This window comes from Folsomia candida, unplaced genomic scaffold (genome assembly GCF_002217175.1).
Source record: "Folsomia candida strain VU population unplaced genomic scaffold, ASM221717v1 Fcan01_Sc005, whole genome shotgun sequence".
Classification (NCBI taxonomy): domain Eukaryota; kingdom Metazoa; phylum Arthropoda; class Collembola; order Entomobryomorpha; family Isotomidae; genus Folsomia; species Folsomia candida.
Genome location: NW_019091197.1, coordinates 6160788 through 6178069, shown reverse-complemented (window position 1 = coordinate 6178069; position 17282 = coordinate 6160788). Strand labels below are relative to the sequence as shown.

Sequence of the window (17282 nt, the reverse complement as noted above, 5' to 3'; positions counted from 1 at the left end):
CAATTTAAGGCTTTGTTCAGAAATGTATGTAAGTATTTCCGTGATTGTGCATCTGCAATAAATACTTTTGTAAAGAAAAGACTCTTAGGTTCGGCCACGATTAATTGATACAGTTCCTATGGTACGGCGTCCCTCTCTACACAGTTGCGACAAATGGAGGGTCTGAAAATAAAATATTAATTTTTCAAGACTTTGGGACAAAAATTCAGGTGAGGTGCCCCAAACTCTAAAAATTCTTGAATACTGAAGTTTTTGGAAGGAGAGGGTAGTTCACCACGAGTGATATTTTGCATATATGTATGCAAAATATCACTTTTCGTCTTCCATCATTTAATGGATAGGAATCTCAAATTTTGATGTTACGTAAAATTATGAGAATGTGAAAAGTCGGATAATAGGTTTGAAATTGTTTAAAAATTGAGGATGAACAATCAGTTAGGTTACAAGTGGGGTTTCCACGAGTTTTTGAGTTTGTGGTTAAATAAATGCGTAAAAAATGCGTAAAACTGCTTAAATGCGTAAAAAGTGCGGATGTAGTTTTAATTATATGCATTTACCTAGATAACAATTCGTTCCAATATGTTTTGAGAAATCGAGTATTACAAAGGGACTCTTTCCTTATGAACAATAGATTCTTCTAAAGAACTTAAATTTTGAAAAAATCACGCCGGGTATTAAATTGCAATTACATAAACTAATCCCTGATGTTTAATTTTACTAGTGACTCGCGAGTCGTGATAAGCTAATTTGCTTAGAAGGATATACAATGAATACGAAGAACGAATATTCGTAATACGAGGATAGGAGGATGTTGATATTAAAATTTTCCGTACAAAAATTATATGGAAATGAAATTGCGGTTCAGGAAATACTGCAAAGACTCGGTAACCATAGTTAATATTTCGGTAACGGTGTTATCTTACAATAAACTTGTATTCTTTTTTATCGCGATGCGGAGTCCTTTTTTTGTAAAAGTGTTTATTTGATTGTGAAATTGTAAGAAAAATTAAGAAAGACTAGGGAATCTAGGACAAATAGGGTGGATGAAAAGTCTTACATATTTCACGGTGCACTATTTTTATAAATTTGTCCACTAATCATAACTAAACATTAAGATGGAGAAATGTACGTACGTAACGGCTGGTGGTGCCTGATTGAGCAGAAATAAATGTTATTCTCGAATCATGACAGTAATAAAGAATAAATGTAAATAGTTTGCGTACTCTAATGTTCGGAATAGTAATAAATAATTTATTACTTAATGAAAATTAAGACATGCTGACGAAGTTAAGATTTATATTGACAAAAGTTATTTTATTAGCTGACAAATATTACGTGCTTAAAATAGGTTAATAATTTATTATGATGCTTTAAGTAGTTGGAGTTGTCATGTCGTAAATAAATCCCTGACGAAGAAAACGTGTGATTCTTGTACATATTTATAAACATAATACTTCGATACGACAAGTCGAGTCCTACGACAAGTCCTATTTATTTATCGAGAGCGAATATAAAAGTGTTTCCTTCAACATTGTGAACCCAGTATGGAATAAAAGTTGGCTAACTTTCATCATATTTCTTCCAACTTTCCGAAATTGAAAGAGATGAGGAATGTCTCAATTTTTCTTGCTGTTGCGACAGCTGCAACGGCAATAGCGATTGGAGGTTTGGGGATTGTTTCTGTTCTGAATTATTTGATTAATAATCTTTTTTTGATTTACAGTTTCCATGTTCAACATAACGAGAGACACCTTGGGAAAGCTACACAATCTTGGTGCCGCCGTGCGAACGTGCAGGTATGACGTGGTTGCCAAGGCGAAACTGGACAACCCCACGGCTGGAGCGGAAATCGAGCGAATTTTGGAGGAGCATTCAAAAAAGGCGTATAAGTTGATGGACGTCTGCTCCACTTTGTCCACCCTGTCGACGCAAGGACTGGCAGGAATTAGGACCAAGTTCATTACAATTCTGGCCGATGCGAAGACCGCGGTGGCTCCTTATCTGGAGAGGTTGTCCCCAGAAACACGAAAAAGTATTAGGGAAAGTTTCCGAGAGGATTTGGTCGAGTGGAAACGCCAGGCTAACGAGATTTATGGCGTTTTTGGACTGGAGATCAATAGCTTTCCGGCAATTGAGGGGGCAATTGGGATGATTGAATGGGGAGAGAGGGGAAGTAAGATTGGATGTGGGACGACTGATGGGGTGACATATTGATCTGCCGGGAAATTCAGATATGTGGATTCTTCTGAAAATATTTATTTCTCTTGATTTACTCAGTCTTGTGAAGAAATTGGATAAATGTTTTGATAAAAATTGTTTTCTCGCAATAAATTATATTTGAGTTGGAGAATAATTCTTTATAAGATTGATTACTTAATTACGTGTGCAGATATGTATGGATTAGCTATACAGATTTTACAAAAATCAGGTTTGAAATTTTAAGTACAGATCTAATTGAAACAGCGAGGTGAAATACCCATCGTACTGACTCCATGGGGTGGATACACCGTTAGAAGTTATGAAATTATATTTCTTCAAATAAAATTGAGGTTACAATTATGGTATCAACTTTTTCCAAAATATTATAATAATTTAGTTACATTCTATATCACCGATGTCGACCTCGTATGCCCGGTCGTACGGCAAGAAAGCGACAGTCTCATTGGTCATGGTGGTGTTTCTGGCAAGCAGTTCTGGCCTGCCGAGGAAAAATTCGTCAATTTCTTCCCTGTCCAGCCCGCGGAGTAGTTTCTAAAAGAATGGGAGCGAAAAACTAATTAAATAGTTGTAAGTAGAAAACATGATAAAATCTGATCCTCACTGAAATTGATCTTTGACGAAGACCAAAAATTGTCAAGCTCAAAACTCCCGCCAGCGCGAGTAGACCGATAACTACCCACATTATCCAAATGTTCCTACTTGCACCTTGAAGAATATTGAAAAGCTTGATTAGTAATTAAGTTTATTAAATTTTTATATTACTAAATTGTTTCTGATCAAAAGGAAGGTATGAATTCTGATTTTTTTAAATTAATATGCTTTGCAATTTTGATCTAAATCTAAATTTCTAAATTTTTTGGCACTACCTCATTATTAGGAAAAGTTCGTAATCCAATTAATTTTACCCGCTTCCTTTTCCCGCGCTTGTTCCTCCCCCTTGCGGAAAGTCACGTAACCACAAACAAACCCAGCATCCGTCCTAATCGAGTGGTTCGGAATCGACCCCCTCTTAATCCAACAAGTCCCCCCAAAAGATGTCGACCATGAAAAATGCGTACATTCCTTATGCAGGGAACACTCCCGCCCACAATTTTCCCTGTTCGTGAGAAAATTTCGAATATCGTTCCCCGACAGGTCACAATTCTCGGCCCGTTCAGGGTTCGGGATCCAAATTCATGTCTTCCGTACCTAACCTAACCTAAACAAAAAAGTTGCCGTTTGCAAATAAAAAACTTGGTTTTTTACCAATATGATTTGGCCATGGACTCAAGATACCTTCGCAAACCTGCGCCAATATGACTTGCCGGATTTGCGAAATTTTGCAACACTTTTACCCTTAAAACCATTCTTCTCAAATTATCTTACTCAAAAATCCATGTTTTTATTTCGCAAAATAATCTTGTGAAATTTGTCACGAAATAAAATCATGTCATGACTTATTTCTTTCAATACTTGATTTTATTGAAGAAAATAAAATTCATGGGAACAATTACCCTTCAATTTAGACCGATCCGTAATTACTGTAACCGTAATTGTGTTCCATGTTCTGTAGCAGTGGCTGCCTTTGACTTTGTCCAATTTGAATTTGACCATTAGAACTTGCTTCACCGGCAGTAACGTGAGTTACAGTGATCGCAGGGGGTGCACTCGCAGGGGGTGAACTCGCAGAGGGTGTAACTCTTCGTCTGCCACAACAACTACGACATGTCATCGCCACCGGAAAAACGCAACACTTCCAACACGGCCTTAACCCAATGAGTAGAGCGACAAAAAGTACGGAAAACGCAACCCCTCCCGCAATGGAGACGTATCCAATGGCTCTGGCAGTATTGGCGTCAATCGTGACATTTATGGTCAGGTTGGAATGCAGGTTAATGTTTTGTACAGCTTGACTCAAATGTCGGGCCGCTTCAGCGCCAAAGTCCTAAAAGCAAGGGAGAGAAAGTTGAAATGACGAAAGGGTTAAATTTTATTCGGCGTAGTAATCTACCCGGACCCCAACTAGGTCAGTCTCAAAATAAGCTACGTCGTAATCCCCGAAAATTTCGCACATCTTCCGGTAACAATTTGTCATTTTATCCCAAATAAAATAACACCATGCTCCAAGAGCAATCTATGTATTTAGTGACACCGACTCCACAATATTCTACAGCTCACTTTATTCATACTTTTTCTACCCCTCACCTTCATATCTGCCGTTTGTAGCGACAACTTCCAATTTTGCGACAACTCGTCGATCGCATCACGCAAATTGGCTGTTGCAGAATTCCCCATTCTTTCCAAATCTCCCGAGTCTATTTTCACACTGACTCTCTTCCCAAGGTCCGAGACAGCTTGGGATAATTGTTTTACTGCAAATTCCGTCGCCTCTTTGCCATCCTGCATTGCTTCGACTAATGCCTTGCTGAGATTTTCGGAGACTGTAACCGCGGCGTCTGAAAGTGATTTAGCCGCTCTTTCGCCGATACTAGAGAAACATTGTTGCGTCACCGGTATGAAGAGGAGTAACTGCAAAACGAGACACGTTTTGATCAGCATTTTCACTAAACTCTTTTAATAAATTATTTTAAGCGTATCGATTCGTAGTGGACCTGCTTTATCAGTAATAAATATCGTGAATCACCGGATTCAACTCTGCAATCTGGGAGAGATAAGATAAAAAGAGAAGTTAAATAAATATATATTTATTGGGATGATTCATTGATGGTTCATCGACTCATGACATTAAAAGGAGGAAGTGGATCCAAGATAAGTTCTCAAATTGCGAGTTTATGTATTTACAGGATGTAGTAACCATTCATCTGGTTCGCGAATTTAGACTTTGCTAAATAGAAATATTTGGTTTCCACGACTGTTTTTGCTAACCAAATGTATCTCTGGGAGGTTGAGATTCACCAAGGAAAGTTTTGCGCACTTGAACTAGATTGCAAATTGCAATACCCGGTTTAGTAAAATTTCCCAGAATTTTGCAAAATTTGACTTTTTTTCTTCCTTTGCTATTACAAATTAACGTTCCACTGCGAACCAATTGTCATACTTGAAGACGATATTATTGTGTATGATTGGATGAAATTAAGTGCTGCTACCAAGAACCATTATGAAATTCTGTATGTTTTTTCCCTCAATTTTGCAATGGATTGTGCAAGATTTGGCTCAGAATTTCAGAAATTCTTATTCCAGTCTCACCGTTCATGCTGGTAAAAATTTATTAGACATCAGTTACAATAACTTCTCTTAAATTTTGATTTTTTTCGCTATTTTAAACCTTTTACCAATGTTGGGTAAAACTTTGAAATTGTGAGGAATTGTTATTACTGATTTCTAGTAAATTTAAATCTTCACGAAAGAACATGATGATTATATTTAGCAATCCTGTGGCAACATCATTCGTAAAATTAGAATTATTTTGAATGATTTCCTGTTTGAGATCATCGATGATAGAAAAAATGTACAATGACGTTTCCACATAAACAAATTAAATAACTGATGATTCACACTGGTCTTTCCAAGTGGTGGTCTTGACAATATTATTTCCACGTATGCATCAAACTCAACATAGTGAATTTTAACACCAGGGTTATTATTCTTAATTCTGGCGTGATGCCATCAACATTTGCAGGAGTATTTATTACGGGAGTACCAAATATGTGGTTTTCCTGTTGACCAGAAACCACTTTTCCATTTCCCTTCCGTCCGGTCACACATAAATAATAGTGGAAATTGCTCAAATTTGACAACAATAACAAATTTACGGTTGAAGAGGAATCAAGTAGTCCTTCTCAATATATTACAAAATGAAGGTGCCCGAAATTATCTTAATTTGCCTCTTATCCACCCTGAAACTTGTCGTCACCCAAGAGAGGAAAGACCTCTCCTTCTTCAACTGGACAGACACCACCTCCCCCATCGATAATTCGAGCTGGAGGTGGGCCCCACACTGTGACATGGTGGGAAATGACATCATCCCCTTCCTCAGCCCGGCGTCCTACTGCGGTCGAGAATGCCACGCCGCCCCCACTTGCACCCATTTTGCCTGGGCGGATTTTAATTCGGGGACCTGTTGGATTAAAAAAGGTCCCCTCAATGAAAAACCGTTCTTTAAGTTGAACAACGGCTATTTCTGCGGGTACATTCCGGACCGGGATCCAAACCTGGGGGACGATTTTTTGACCTGGATGGATACCCCCGTGGGCACTACTGGCGCCAAGGTGAGGTACGCACCCCACTGCGACATGGTGGGAAATGACGTCGCTATTTTGAAAATTGCCGGGGTAAACGTGGACACTTGTGCGCGGGAATGTTTCGCCAATAAGGTGTGCACGCACTTCGTCATATCCACTACCGAGGGTGGTAAATGCTGGCTCAAAAGGGGCGATGTGCCCACTCCCACGAGGACGGAAAGGGTATGGGCCATTGCACACTGTGGGTTCCTCCTTTTGCAGAGCGGGTACGGAAGACATGAATTTGGCGCGGGATCCCGAACCCTGAACTGGGTTGAGGGCGGTGACCTCAAGAATGTCAGCTATCGATGGGCCGAGAATTGCGACCTGTCGGGGAACGATATTCGAAATTTTCTCACGAAGAGGGAAAATTGTGGGGGGGAGTGTGCTCAGCATAAGGAATGTACACATTTTGCATGGTCGACGTCTTTTGGGGGAACTTGTTGGATTAAGAGGGGGTCGATTCCGAACCACTCGATTAGGACGGATTCCGGGTATATTTGTGGTTACGTGACTTTCCGCAAGGGGGAGGAACAGGCGAGGGAAAAGGAGGGGGGTAAAATTAATTCGATTATGAACTTTTCCAAATAATGAGGTAGTGCCAAAAAATTTAGAAATTTAGATTTAGATCAAAATTGCAAAGCATATTAATTTAAAAAAACAGAATTCATACCTTCTTTTTGATAAAAAACAATTTGGTAATATAAAAATTTAATAAACTTAATTACTAATCAAGCTTTTCAATATTCTTCAAGGTGCAAGTAGGAACATTTGGATAATGTGGGTAGTTATCGGTCTACTCGCGCTGGCGGGAGTTTTGAGCTTGACAATTTTTGGTCTTCGTCAAAGATCAATTTCAGTGAGGATCAGATTTTATCATGTTTTCTACTTACAACTATTTAATTAGTTTTTCGCTCCCATTCTTTTAGAAACTACTCCGCGGGCTGGACAGGGAAGAAATTGACGAATTTTTCCTCGGCAGGCCAGAACTGCTTGCCAGAAACACCACCATGACCAATGAGACTGTCGCTTTCTTGCCGTACGACCGGGCATACGAGGTCGACATCGGTGATATAGAATGTAACTAAATTATTATAATATTTTGGAAAAAGTTGATACCATAATTGTAACCTCAATTTTATTTTAAAGATTATTTTCTATTTCACAGATAAAGCAGACCCGATCGGAAGCGGAAACTTTTCCGTCGTGTTTCTGGGTCTCATCAAATCCCGCCAGCAACCAGTCGCCGTGAAATGCCCGCTCACCACCACGGACGCGGTCGAATTCAAAGCTCTCCTTTTGGAAATAAAAATCATGCTCCATATCGGACAGCATGAAAACGTGGTGACCTTAATTGGCGCTTGCACTGAATCCATTCAACAACGTAAGAATTAAAAACGTTTTCAAACTACGGAAACTAACTTTGCTGAAAAACCCGCCAAATTTAAATTTAGTACTTCCCCATATTGTTATCGTAAGAAATAATAATACCCCGGAACTTGTATATATTTTCCAGGAAAAGTTTACATTCTTCTCGAATACGCAAAAAACGGATGCATGGAGTCTTACCTTAGAAAAAGACGGCCAGGTTGTGGAGAAGGATTAAAAAGTCGCTACACAAATATCGACCGGAAACCGGAGGCCTTAATTAAAGAGGGAGATTTGATTCGTTGGTCGTACGAAATTGCGAAGGGGATGGAGTTCTTGGCGTCAAAATCTGTAAGAAGTCTTTCATAATTTAAATGATCATAATTTCATTAATTTCATCTGTTCCTCAAGATTGTACACGCAGACTTGGCCACGAGGAATGTTCTTCTTGACGATAAGTGCACCGCCAAAGTGTCAGATTTTGGATTGAGCAGACAACTTTACGGAAACACGAACTACATCAAAAAGACAAAGGTAAGTATCTACACTTAAGTATCTAATAGCAAAATTGTCCATTCCTGGTGGTAACTTTGGTAACAATTTATTAGCAACTGGTATTATTAAATAAATTAGCGGTAACACCAGTTAACCAGAACATCTGGTGGTCACCGCCAAAGAATTTGACATAAAATGATTATTTTCCTAGGCCCAACTCCCCTGGCGCTGGCTAGCCCTGGAGTCCTTGACCAGGATGGAATTCTCCACCGAATCGGACGTCTGGAGCTACGGGGTCACCCTCTGGGAGATCTTCACATTTGCGGAGTCCCCCTACCCCAACCACACTTGGGGAAAGGAGTTCATCGACATGCTCCAGTCCAATGGTCGCCTGGATAAACCCAGAGATGCAAACACTGCAATGTTGGTTGCTAAATGAACAAATCTTAAAATTTAGCGGAGAAATAACTCCATGTCCACATATTTCAGATATGGTCTAATGAAAACTTGCTGGGAAGGTGACAAGTCGAACAGACCAAGTTTCTCGACACTTCGGGGCGCGATGGAAAAACTTTTGCATACTGGATAGTCTTAATTTGGAAAAATCTAATATAAGTAAAAATCTTAATTCTTCGGTAAATTATCGATAATGAAGAGTCACAAAAATGGTCAACATAATTTAATTTGGAATTTTTTAAAGTTTTAATTTAAGTATTTTAAATTAATAAGTATTCCACCTTACATATTTTGATTTATTTAAGTTGTGCCAGAATTAAAAAAGTGATTTCAAGTTAAGCTCACAAATTATTAGCTCGCCCTGCGAAGCATGGGAGCTATTGAACTGGTCGTGTCCGTCTGTCCGTCCGTCTGTGTGTTCCTATGTTTTCTCCGCCAATTGGCGCTTTAGAATCTCCCCCGTTTTAATGTTAGACAACTATTTAGCCTCAATGATTTAGAAAAATTGGAAAGAAATTGATTTAAAATAATTGAGAAAGTCAATGGACAAATCATCAATAGTGCAAAATAATTGAAAAAACTAGGCATCAAATTCTGACTCGGTACACAATGTTGCGTCAATTATGCATAACTGGACTGGACCAGCGATTTACATAATTTTAGTTCATTTGCACCAATGGTCAGCACAATAACACCATAACAACATAGCTAAACAATATTGACCCTCTTGCACCAATAGTGCACAAAAATTGAATTTTGTTATAAGAGAATATAGGGCGAGCTATTTCTAACGCATGCTACGGTTTATTTGTTAATCCCCTACTTAAACTCGACCATGGCCATGTTCAAAATAATTTTGGACGACCAAAACGAAACACTGTACATATAGATACTTTTTGGTAACTACCTGGTCAGATATTATAATTTGAGCGACACAATTATCCGATTGCTTCAATGTTTTTATTTAAAGTTTACATTCATGATTCGTATTTTAATTAATTTTTATCTCCTTTTAAATTATATTGATGAATGTGTCACCCATGGAAGAACATGGTGGTTGTACTTGTGCAATGAATTGGGGAAGAAATAGTAATCAAGATACAATAAGTACCATTCGTCAATTACCCTCAAATTGAGGGCCTCAATAAGTACTTTGTTTCTCCACGTTCCTGGTGGGATGGGAGATACAGATATTTCTACATATGTTTTTATGTATTTCAATTCTTTCTCTATGTACCACCATTTTTATAGGGATAACTTTATTTTCTGTCTACCAGTTCGACGAAAAATTAAGAATAAGGTTAGGTTCGTAATTGTAAAAATTAATTTAAAAAAAATGAAACCATTTAATTGCCTCTTTGACTTCGAGCACTTAGCAGAAGAATCGACACAGTTTGATTAATACAAAAATTCTCAATAACCAATGGAGTCCCCATATCGACAAAGTTTTGGCCAAATTGTATCCTTGTCGGCTTACATGCTGTTAATTCTTTCCAGTTTTGTTTTCTGGTCTTAGATTTTGTTGGAAAACAGCTTAATTCGCTTTTTAATAAGAGCAACAACTCAGCGGAGATTGAGTTCACCTTCGCCGCCAAAGTTTGAATTACCAAATTACTTATCAAAGAATTTATAAGGATTATTGGGAATACTAGGAAACCAGGTAGCGGGATTTTGGAATATAGTTTGACACACACGAACTGGGTGAATACTTGAATTAGTGGTCCGATTCCGATAATGGCAGGGGCTAATTTGTCATGGAGCGCATCGTTTAGTATTTTCTCAAGCAGTTGGATGCATCTATATGTACGTATGGAGGGCATTGGTAACGCCACCATGCAATTGGTTTCAGTAGATTGATTGATCATTTGGTGGGACAGTTCGAATTTCCCGGACTAATCTGTGACAAATTTTGGTTGACAATATTTAAATTAGAATATTAAAAAAATTGTCCGTTCTATATTTTTCTCTCGGAAGTTATATGGAAACTGACTTTTTGAAATGCGCCAAATAATCTATCAAGGTCACCATGGATACCGTGAAAGCATACGTCATGAAGAATATTCCATCATACGAGATATGCAGCCAAATCCAGTAGTCCGTTAGCAACATGGCAGCACGAACCAGGATTAGCGGAGGAGACCAAAGAGCGTTAACGCAATAATGGGACATGGATCCGATAAATGGAACTGCGCAAGGGTTTTGGAGCTGAATTGCGATTATGATAAGTGGAGTGAGGAAATTCGAAGTTTCGAAAAACTGGAGAACTACGACCATGTATTTATCCAAGGTGGTCGGCATCCGTGGAACCGAACCTATGTAGGAGGAACAGTATAAACAGGATGATCAAGATATTTTCGACTATTTTCTGTGTGACATGTATTTAAAAAAAATTAAAAATGTGATTAATAGCAGATACTGATTTTCTCTACCATAACTACTGATGAGAATCTTTTCAAATTTGAAGAAATAATTCAGCATTCGACACGGTTCGTTGAGCTGGTTGGCATGAGGCCAGTGCCATCTCGCTATAATGCAGGCGATCACTAATAGCAGGAAGACGACCCCTTGACATTTATCGGGAACTGAATCTTGACCGAAGGACATCTTCAAGGAGATGGCAAGAGCGTAAAAGATGATTTTATGGGAATAATTTGTTCACGGAAGGAATCCCATTGGGATAGAGTGCATCTGAGAAAGAGGCAAACTCGTAGGTGGTAAACTAAAAATGGTAGAAATGAAGTGGTCCACATTTTTAGCCCGAGTCAGGGCTTATGTAACCGTCATGTCCGTCCGTCCGTCCGTCCGTCCGTCCGTCCGTCCGTCCGTATATCGATAACTCTCTTTAAACTTATCCGATCGGGTTGAAATTTTCAGCATATGTATATTGGGCAAAGTTAGGAATCAAGTTCGAAGATGAGCCAAATCGGTACAGTGGTTGATCGGTGGGGGTCATATAGGTGGTGTGGATTTTTAAAACCAAAGGGGGGACCCTTTGGTTTTTGGCGTTTGGTGCAGAATATTCGAAATAGTCGTCGAAGGCTGAAATTCTGCATGATTGTGCAAATGAAGGTATAAACTCGGAAAACGAAGTTAAAGTTGAAAATTTTCCAAATGATGAGACCGGGTTAGGTGACCCACACCGATTTTGAAATATTGTCCCAGAAGCTAGAAATTTGGCACAAAGGCATCTGATGGCCTCTAATGCAAGAATATGAAGTGAAATTGAAAAAAATTCACCCAGAGGTAGCTTATGGGGGTAACCCCCACCGATTTTAAAATATTGTCCCAGAAGCTTCAAATTTGGTACATAAGTCTTTGATTATTTCTAATGAAGGAATATGAAGTGATTTTTGAAATATTTTCCGCCAGAGGTACACTACGTGGTGACCCCCTCCGATTTTAAAGTATGCCCTTGAAATTTGATCAACGTAGAAGAAGAAGCCTACGCGTTTGTTGAAAATGTAAACGAAAAACTTACCGGTGTTCAACCAGATTTTGTACTCAATTTCGATCAATCTGGATTTACGTATGAATACTCACCAAAGGGAACTTTATCCATCAAAGGAGAGAAGGATACTCTTGGATTAGTTGTTTCGCACAACGCAAATACGCATTCCTACACAATACGTAATGCCATTATTATCCATGAGTGGAAAATTTATAGGAAAATTGCTTATCTGCCTCCAAGAAGCTCAAGGATGCTTGGGTCCAATAATCAAGAAAAACCTCGATGTCCCATCAAACGTTTATTTAGTCGCCTCGAAGTCAGAAAAATTGGACAAAACCATTATGAAGAAATGGATTACAGATTGTGTGGCCACACATCAATGAAAATCAGGCCATCCTAATTTACGATTCTTGGGCAGGACAAGTTGACAATTTGACCTACGAATCACTTTCGGAGCAATGCACAAGGTTCCAAATTCCAGAAAAGGCCACATGTTAAAATACGCATGGTTTGCATGCAATTATAATACTGACCGAGTAAATTTCAAGAATGTGGCAGAAACTCTATTTTCGACAAGCTTTGATGACTGTGATGAGGATATGTGCGATAGGGAGACTTTTATAAAATGTGCTCATTGCTCCGTTAATCTGTGTTTTCATGATTTTTACATCGGTAATCACTTTCATTTGGATGATTCGGACTCGGATATGGATGAGCTTAATTCAAATCAATAGGCGTAAGTATTTAAAACTTGAAGATTATATTATTTTTTAAACGATGATTAAATTTATTTGGAAGAATGCAAACGGAGAGTGGTGAATGGGACAGTTGACCTCGCGGTGCTTGGTCCTCCTCCCCCACTCGCCTGCTCCTCCACTCCCACAGCCTGCTCCTCCACCCATCATTTCGCAATCTTTGGAGCCTGATAAAAAATTCGGGAATTGGTTTTTGAGAAAAATTTTCGCAGTTTACCCTTAAAACAATGTACGATGTATGCAAAAAGTTAAATGAGAACTCATTTTTCGCCTATCAGGTAAAAAGTACCCCTAGTTAGATTATTTGTGAAGTTGTCATATTTCTGAAGTTACATTCAATTTTATGATGGAGTGCAATCCGACAGCATTAAGAAGCCTGAATTTGCGATAGAAAGTATTCAAGTTGATCCCAGTATCGTTTATCCAAGTACCAAAGTTGGATAAACGATCCAAGTTTGATAAGTTCGACATATTAAGTTGACATTATCATAAAGTTGACTAGATACTGGGTCGAAAGCATACATAAACCTGACATTTAGATATTTAAATAACTGACAATTATTAGAATATACTAATTCAATTTGCGAACCACAAAATATTTGAAACAGCAAATTACAAAATTGACGGTATTACAAATTTGGGTTGTGTAGTAAAAGTAACATTTTTTAAAGAGAAGAAATAAATGACTACTTCTTTTTCGAAGAATACACACTTGCCGGGACAGCTATGTACATATTATGTTGGCAAGAACTGACCTTTACAAAATAACAATTATGGATCTGAATCAATAGACATGATAAACTATAAATCATTAATAAGATTCCTCCAATTCTCGTCGTCAATACAGTATATGATAAATTTAAAAAAATTAAATTTTGCCTGAAAGTAATTCATAAGTAAAAATTAATTATCCATTTTTAGCTTGAAGATTGTATACGAATAACTAATAAATTAATTTTGCATATATTAAACTCAATGTTTTTTTGATGAATGACTGGCTCCATGTTGTAGGCCTTCTTCTTAACTCTCAGGCTGCACCGTTTTTTTTGGGCTGAAAATACCTCCCGACACTTTTCAGACGTTAGTTTGGACCACTCCTTGTTTAGCGCGTGCAAAAGTGCGATTAAAATGTCACTCTCTGTATACGTATGTAAAGCTGATATATATATAAGTTGGCGTTAATTGGAGACATACACAACTTACTAAGAAACATGGTAAATATTTGCAAATTATATTCCTTCGCCTATTGGGGAAGTATTCACTACATACATAACTTATGATTAGTATGACTATTATTTGGTTAAGCAATGTTCATGAAAAATGGATATTTTATACCAGCCGTTAAATAAGACACGTAAGGTAAATTACAGAGTTTAGTTTTGTAATGAAGTATGCACACTGGTTTTCTCAATGGTTTGTGTAATGTTTGGTAATAATAACATGTAATAGGATTTTCAAGAAAATCTTTATATAAATATTAATGAGTATTTTCTTGGAAATCCTAATGAATGTTATTATTATATATTGTATACATATTTAATGTGTGTATGTTGTGATAAATATATAAGTTTACCAAGTATTAGTATATGTGCACACATTGTAGGTGGCCATACGTTCAGGAGGAATCTGCAATGTGATAGATTTCCAGATTTTGATAGAAGAGTTTGAACTCATAGAACTACATCTCATACTAAACTTTAAACTGTCCGCTTAGCTAGCCTTAACGTAGGGGCGATAAGACTGATACAAATGATTTGTCGACGTATTTAAAGATACGTGTAATGTCGTAAATGGACAGTTCCACAATTAACTGAGGCGAAAGCAGGACCTTAAGATATCACCAAATTCCATAGGCATCACAATCTGAGATTGTGAATTCCAAGTCATTCCTCGTGGGAGAGTAAATCCCCTTAATAATTATTCACATACATACCCGTGTCCCATCCAATGGCGACAAAAAAAATCTAGCCAACATCCGCGTGCTCTTGCCTTGCAAAAAGTATTTTAATTTGTTACAGAAATTCAAAATGCTACTGGTGTTCTACGTTGTTACAATCTGGTTCCTCACTACGTCCTACGTGCAATCTTTGGACGTTCATTTTTACACGAAACAATTCTCCTTCCACCGTACCGTCCTAGACTTCATACAATCCCACAACACTCCAAAATTCTATAGTAAAGTCGTAATCTCCTGGGAAATATATACCAACTCGACACAACCCGTGCCACCTCCACAGCGTCGATTCGCCTCTTATTTCTACGCAATCAATATTTTTCCAGGAAGCGACAATTCTTCGTCGTCAGCATATTACGACAAATTTTATCAGCCTTTCGAACCCACATTGTTGTCGCCGCATTCGTTCTTGTTTTTACACCTGGATTACCCTCGATACTGGCCGTTTAAGAACTTACGAGGTGAGATATATCTTGTCTTAAGGGGAAGAATATTTCAATTCGTGGTAAATGGTGAATCCAACATATTGCGAGGATTGCCCCCTCAACTGCAACTGGTAACTTTACCCCTGCGCCTGAATAAATATCTGGCCCCGTTCTACGAAAGAATTACCTACGTCAATAATCCTCGGAGTGTCTGCTGGGAAAGTTTGAACGCGTGGCGTCGCGACGTTCCCCCGTGTAAGGCGCCCGATTCGATTATCAACGTTCAAGCAAGCGTCTTTAATTTGACGATTGTTCAATCCAACGAGAATCATTGGGACTACGAAATAATATACGCAGTTCTCGCGTCTCCCGGTAAATACGTGGGACACCTGGTCGAATTCAAGGATATTCAGGATAGTATCTCGTATTGTAAGAAATATGTCCCAACTACCAACTGGACCGTGTGGTTTATTCCGTTTGGAAAATTCGTGTGGATTCTGGTGGCGACAGCAGTCTGGATAGTTGCCTTTACCTCGTGGATTGCATTTGGCGTACAGGATGAGAAGTTCTGGATCTGGAAAACTTTAGTGTTTCAAATTTTCTTTCAAGTTTCCATGTTCATGCGACAGCCGATCCGGAACTGCAACAGGACAAATGTAACGCTGGGATTTGCCAGTTTAATTCTTCTCTCGTTGTATGAAACTTTCTTAACGGGACTGCTTATTGCTCCTTCACCACCGGAGAAGTATCGACATATTGGAGACCTTGTGGAGGCAGGGATCAAATGTTTTATTGATAGATTAAATCCGAATTTTATCAAAATTGAGACAATGGGAGACAGTGAAAGAATTCGAGAATCATGGAGTACTTCATAAAATAAATTCGACATTTGTGGATGTTTCCCTGGTTAATACATCTACGCCGATTGAAGAAATTGCGATGCATTTCTCCGAATCGCCCACGGGAAATAGGGAGATTTCTCAGATTTATAAAATGGTAATGAGCAACTCAACGGAGCCCGAGTTTCAAAGGGGGGATCGGTTTTATTGCGATTTTATAGCTCTGGGGGATGTGAGGCACGAATCGTTCCAGTACGATGTGAGATTGATGGGGGAAATGGTTACGATTCATAGGAGGTTGATGGCCAGTGGATTAGTTAAGTATTGGGACGAGATGTTTAGGAATTGGAGATTGTTGAAAAACATGCATCGTGCGCTGGATAAGCAAAAATTGGACGTGCTAGAAACATCGGCTGACCAGCGGCTAAGAAAACTATTGATACAGATGGACACTCTGGAGATGATATTGTATATGTGGATAGTCTGCGTGGGTTTGGGTTTAGTTGGATTTTTGTTGTGTGAGGTTAAGCTTCAGGGAGTTTTTGAAGGTGTAGTTTTAAGAAGGACACGTGGAATGGTACGACAGGGAACTAAAACTGAGGTGGAAGTTGTATTGTGTACATGATATTTTTTGTCTACCTTGGGTACATAGTTATATATTTTGAAGTAAAAAATACAATTTGCTAATGTGATTGTTTTCTCATGTTAATAGGTAGATTGACTAGTATTCTACGAACAATGGCAAAACGAGTTGTGTGTTATTTAAAAAATTAACTACAGTCCCCGTTGAATCGTAAATCACAGAAATTACAAATCTCAATGAAATCACAACGTGTGCTTATCACAGCGCCTACACTGAGGTAACTGATCTGGTAATTGCATCCTGTATTACGAGAAGGGCTACAAAACCCCAGCCTCGAAAATGGGAAGTTGCTCCCACCAACCGAGGGAGTCCCACCATTGGGAATTTTGCGGAGGTGTATTTTAACATTTAGTTTAAAAATTATGTCCAGTATTAAGACATGCTTAAATTCTCCATGCAGTAAAGAAATACTATCTTCTGATAAAATAACGGTGTCAATTACACATTTTAGTAACAAAA

At 38.4% G+C, this 17282-nt stretch overlaps 2 protein-coding genes across 2 annotated transcripts; both read left to right on the top strand.

The window, feature by feature from the left end:
- The first annotated feature begins 1321 nt into the window (after positions 1-1321).
- LOC110850091 lies at positions 1322-2353 on the top strand. Its single transcript, XM_022097575.2, has 2 exons — positions 1322-1665; positions 1724-2353. Exons 1-2 carry the CDS (start codon positions 1605-1607, stop codon positions 2212-2214), a joined length of 552 nt encoding a protein of 183 aa, XP_021953267.1. The 5' UTR covers positions 1322-1604; the 3' UTR covers positions 2215-2353.
- A 3614-nt stretch (positions 2354-5967) lies between these two features.
- LOC110850045 (receptor-like tyrosine-protein kinase kin-16) lies at positions 5968-9098 on the top strand. Its single transcript, XM_022097526.2, has 8 exons — positions 5968-6996; positions 7196-7299; positions 7370-7520; positions 7609-7824; positions 7957-8159; positions 8220-8342; positions 8515-8726; positions 8793-9098. The coding sequence occupies exons 1-8, from the start codon at positions 6015-6017 to the stop codon at positions 8890-8892; spliced, it is 2091 nt and encodes a 696-aa protein (XP_021953218.2). The 5' UTR covers positions 5968-6014; the 3' UTR covers positions 8893-9098.
- Positions 9099-17282: the final 8184 nt, after the last annotated feature.

What these genes read in the sequence shown, in the direction of transcription:
- LOC110850091 (XM_022097575.2), top strand. Translation starts at nt 1,605, where the DNA reads ATGAGGAATGTCTCAATTTTTCTTGCTGTTGCGACAGCTGCAACGGCA. An exon ending in AACGGCAATAGCGATTGGAG is followed by an intron (nt 1,666 to 1,723) that starts GTTTGGGGATTG and finishes TTTGATTTACAG; the next exon opens with TTTCCATGTTCAACATAACG.
- LOC110850045 (XM_022097526.2), top strand. Translation starts at nt 6,015, where the DNA reads ATGAAGGTGCCCGAAATTATCTTAATTTGCCTCTTATCCACCCTGAAA. An exon ending in CGACATCGGTGATATAGAAT is followed by an intron (nt 7,521 to 7,608) that starts GTAACTAAATTA and finishes TCTATTTCACAG; the next exon opens with ATAAAGCAGACCCGATCGGA. An exon ending in AGTTCTTGGCGTCAAAATCT is followed by an intron (nt 8,160 to 8,219) that starts GTAAGAAGTCTT and finishes CTGTTCCTCAAG; the next exon opens with ATTGTACACGCAGACTTGGC.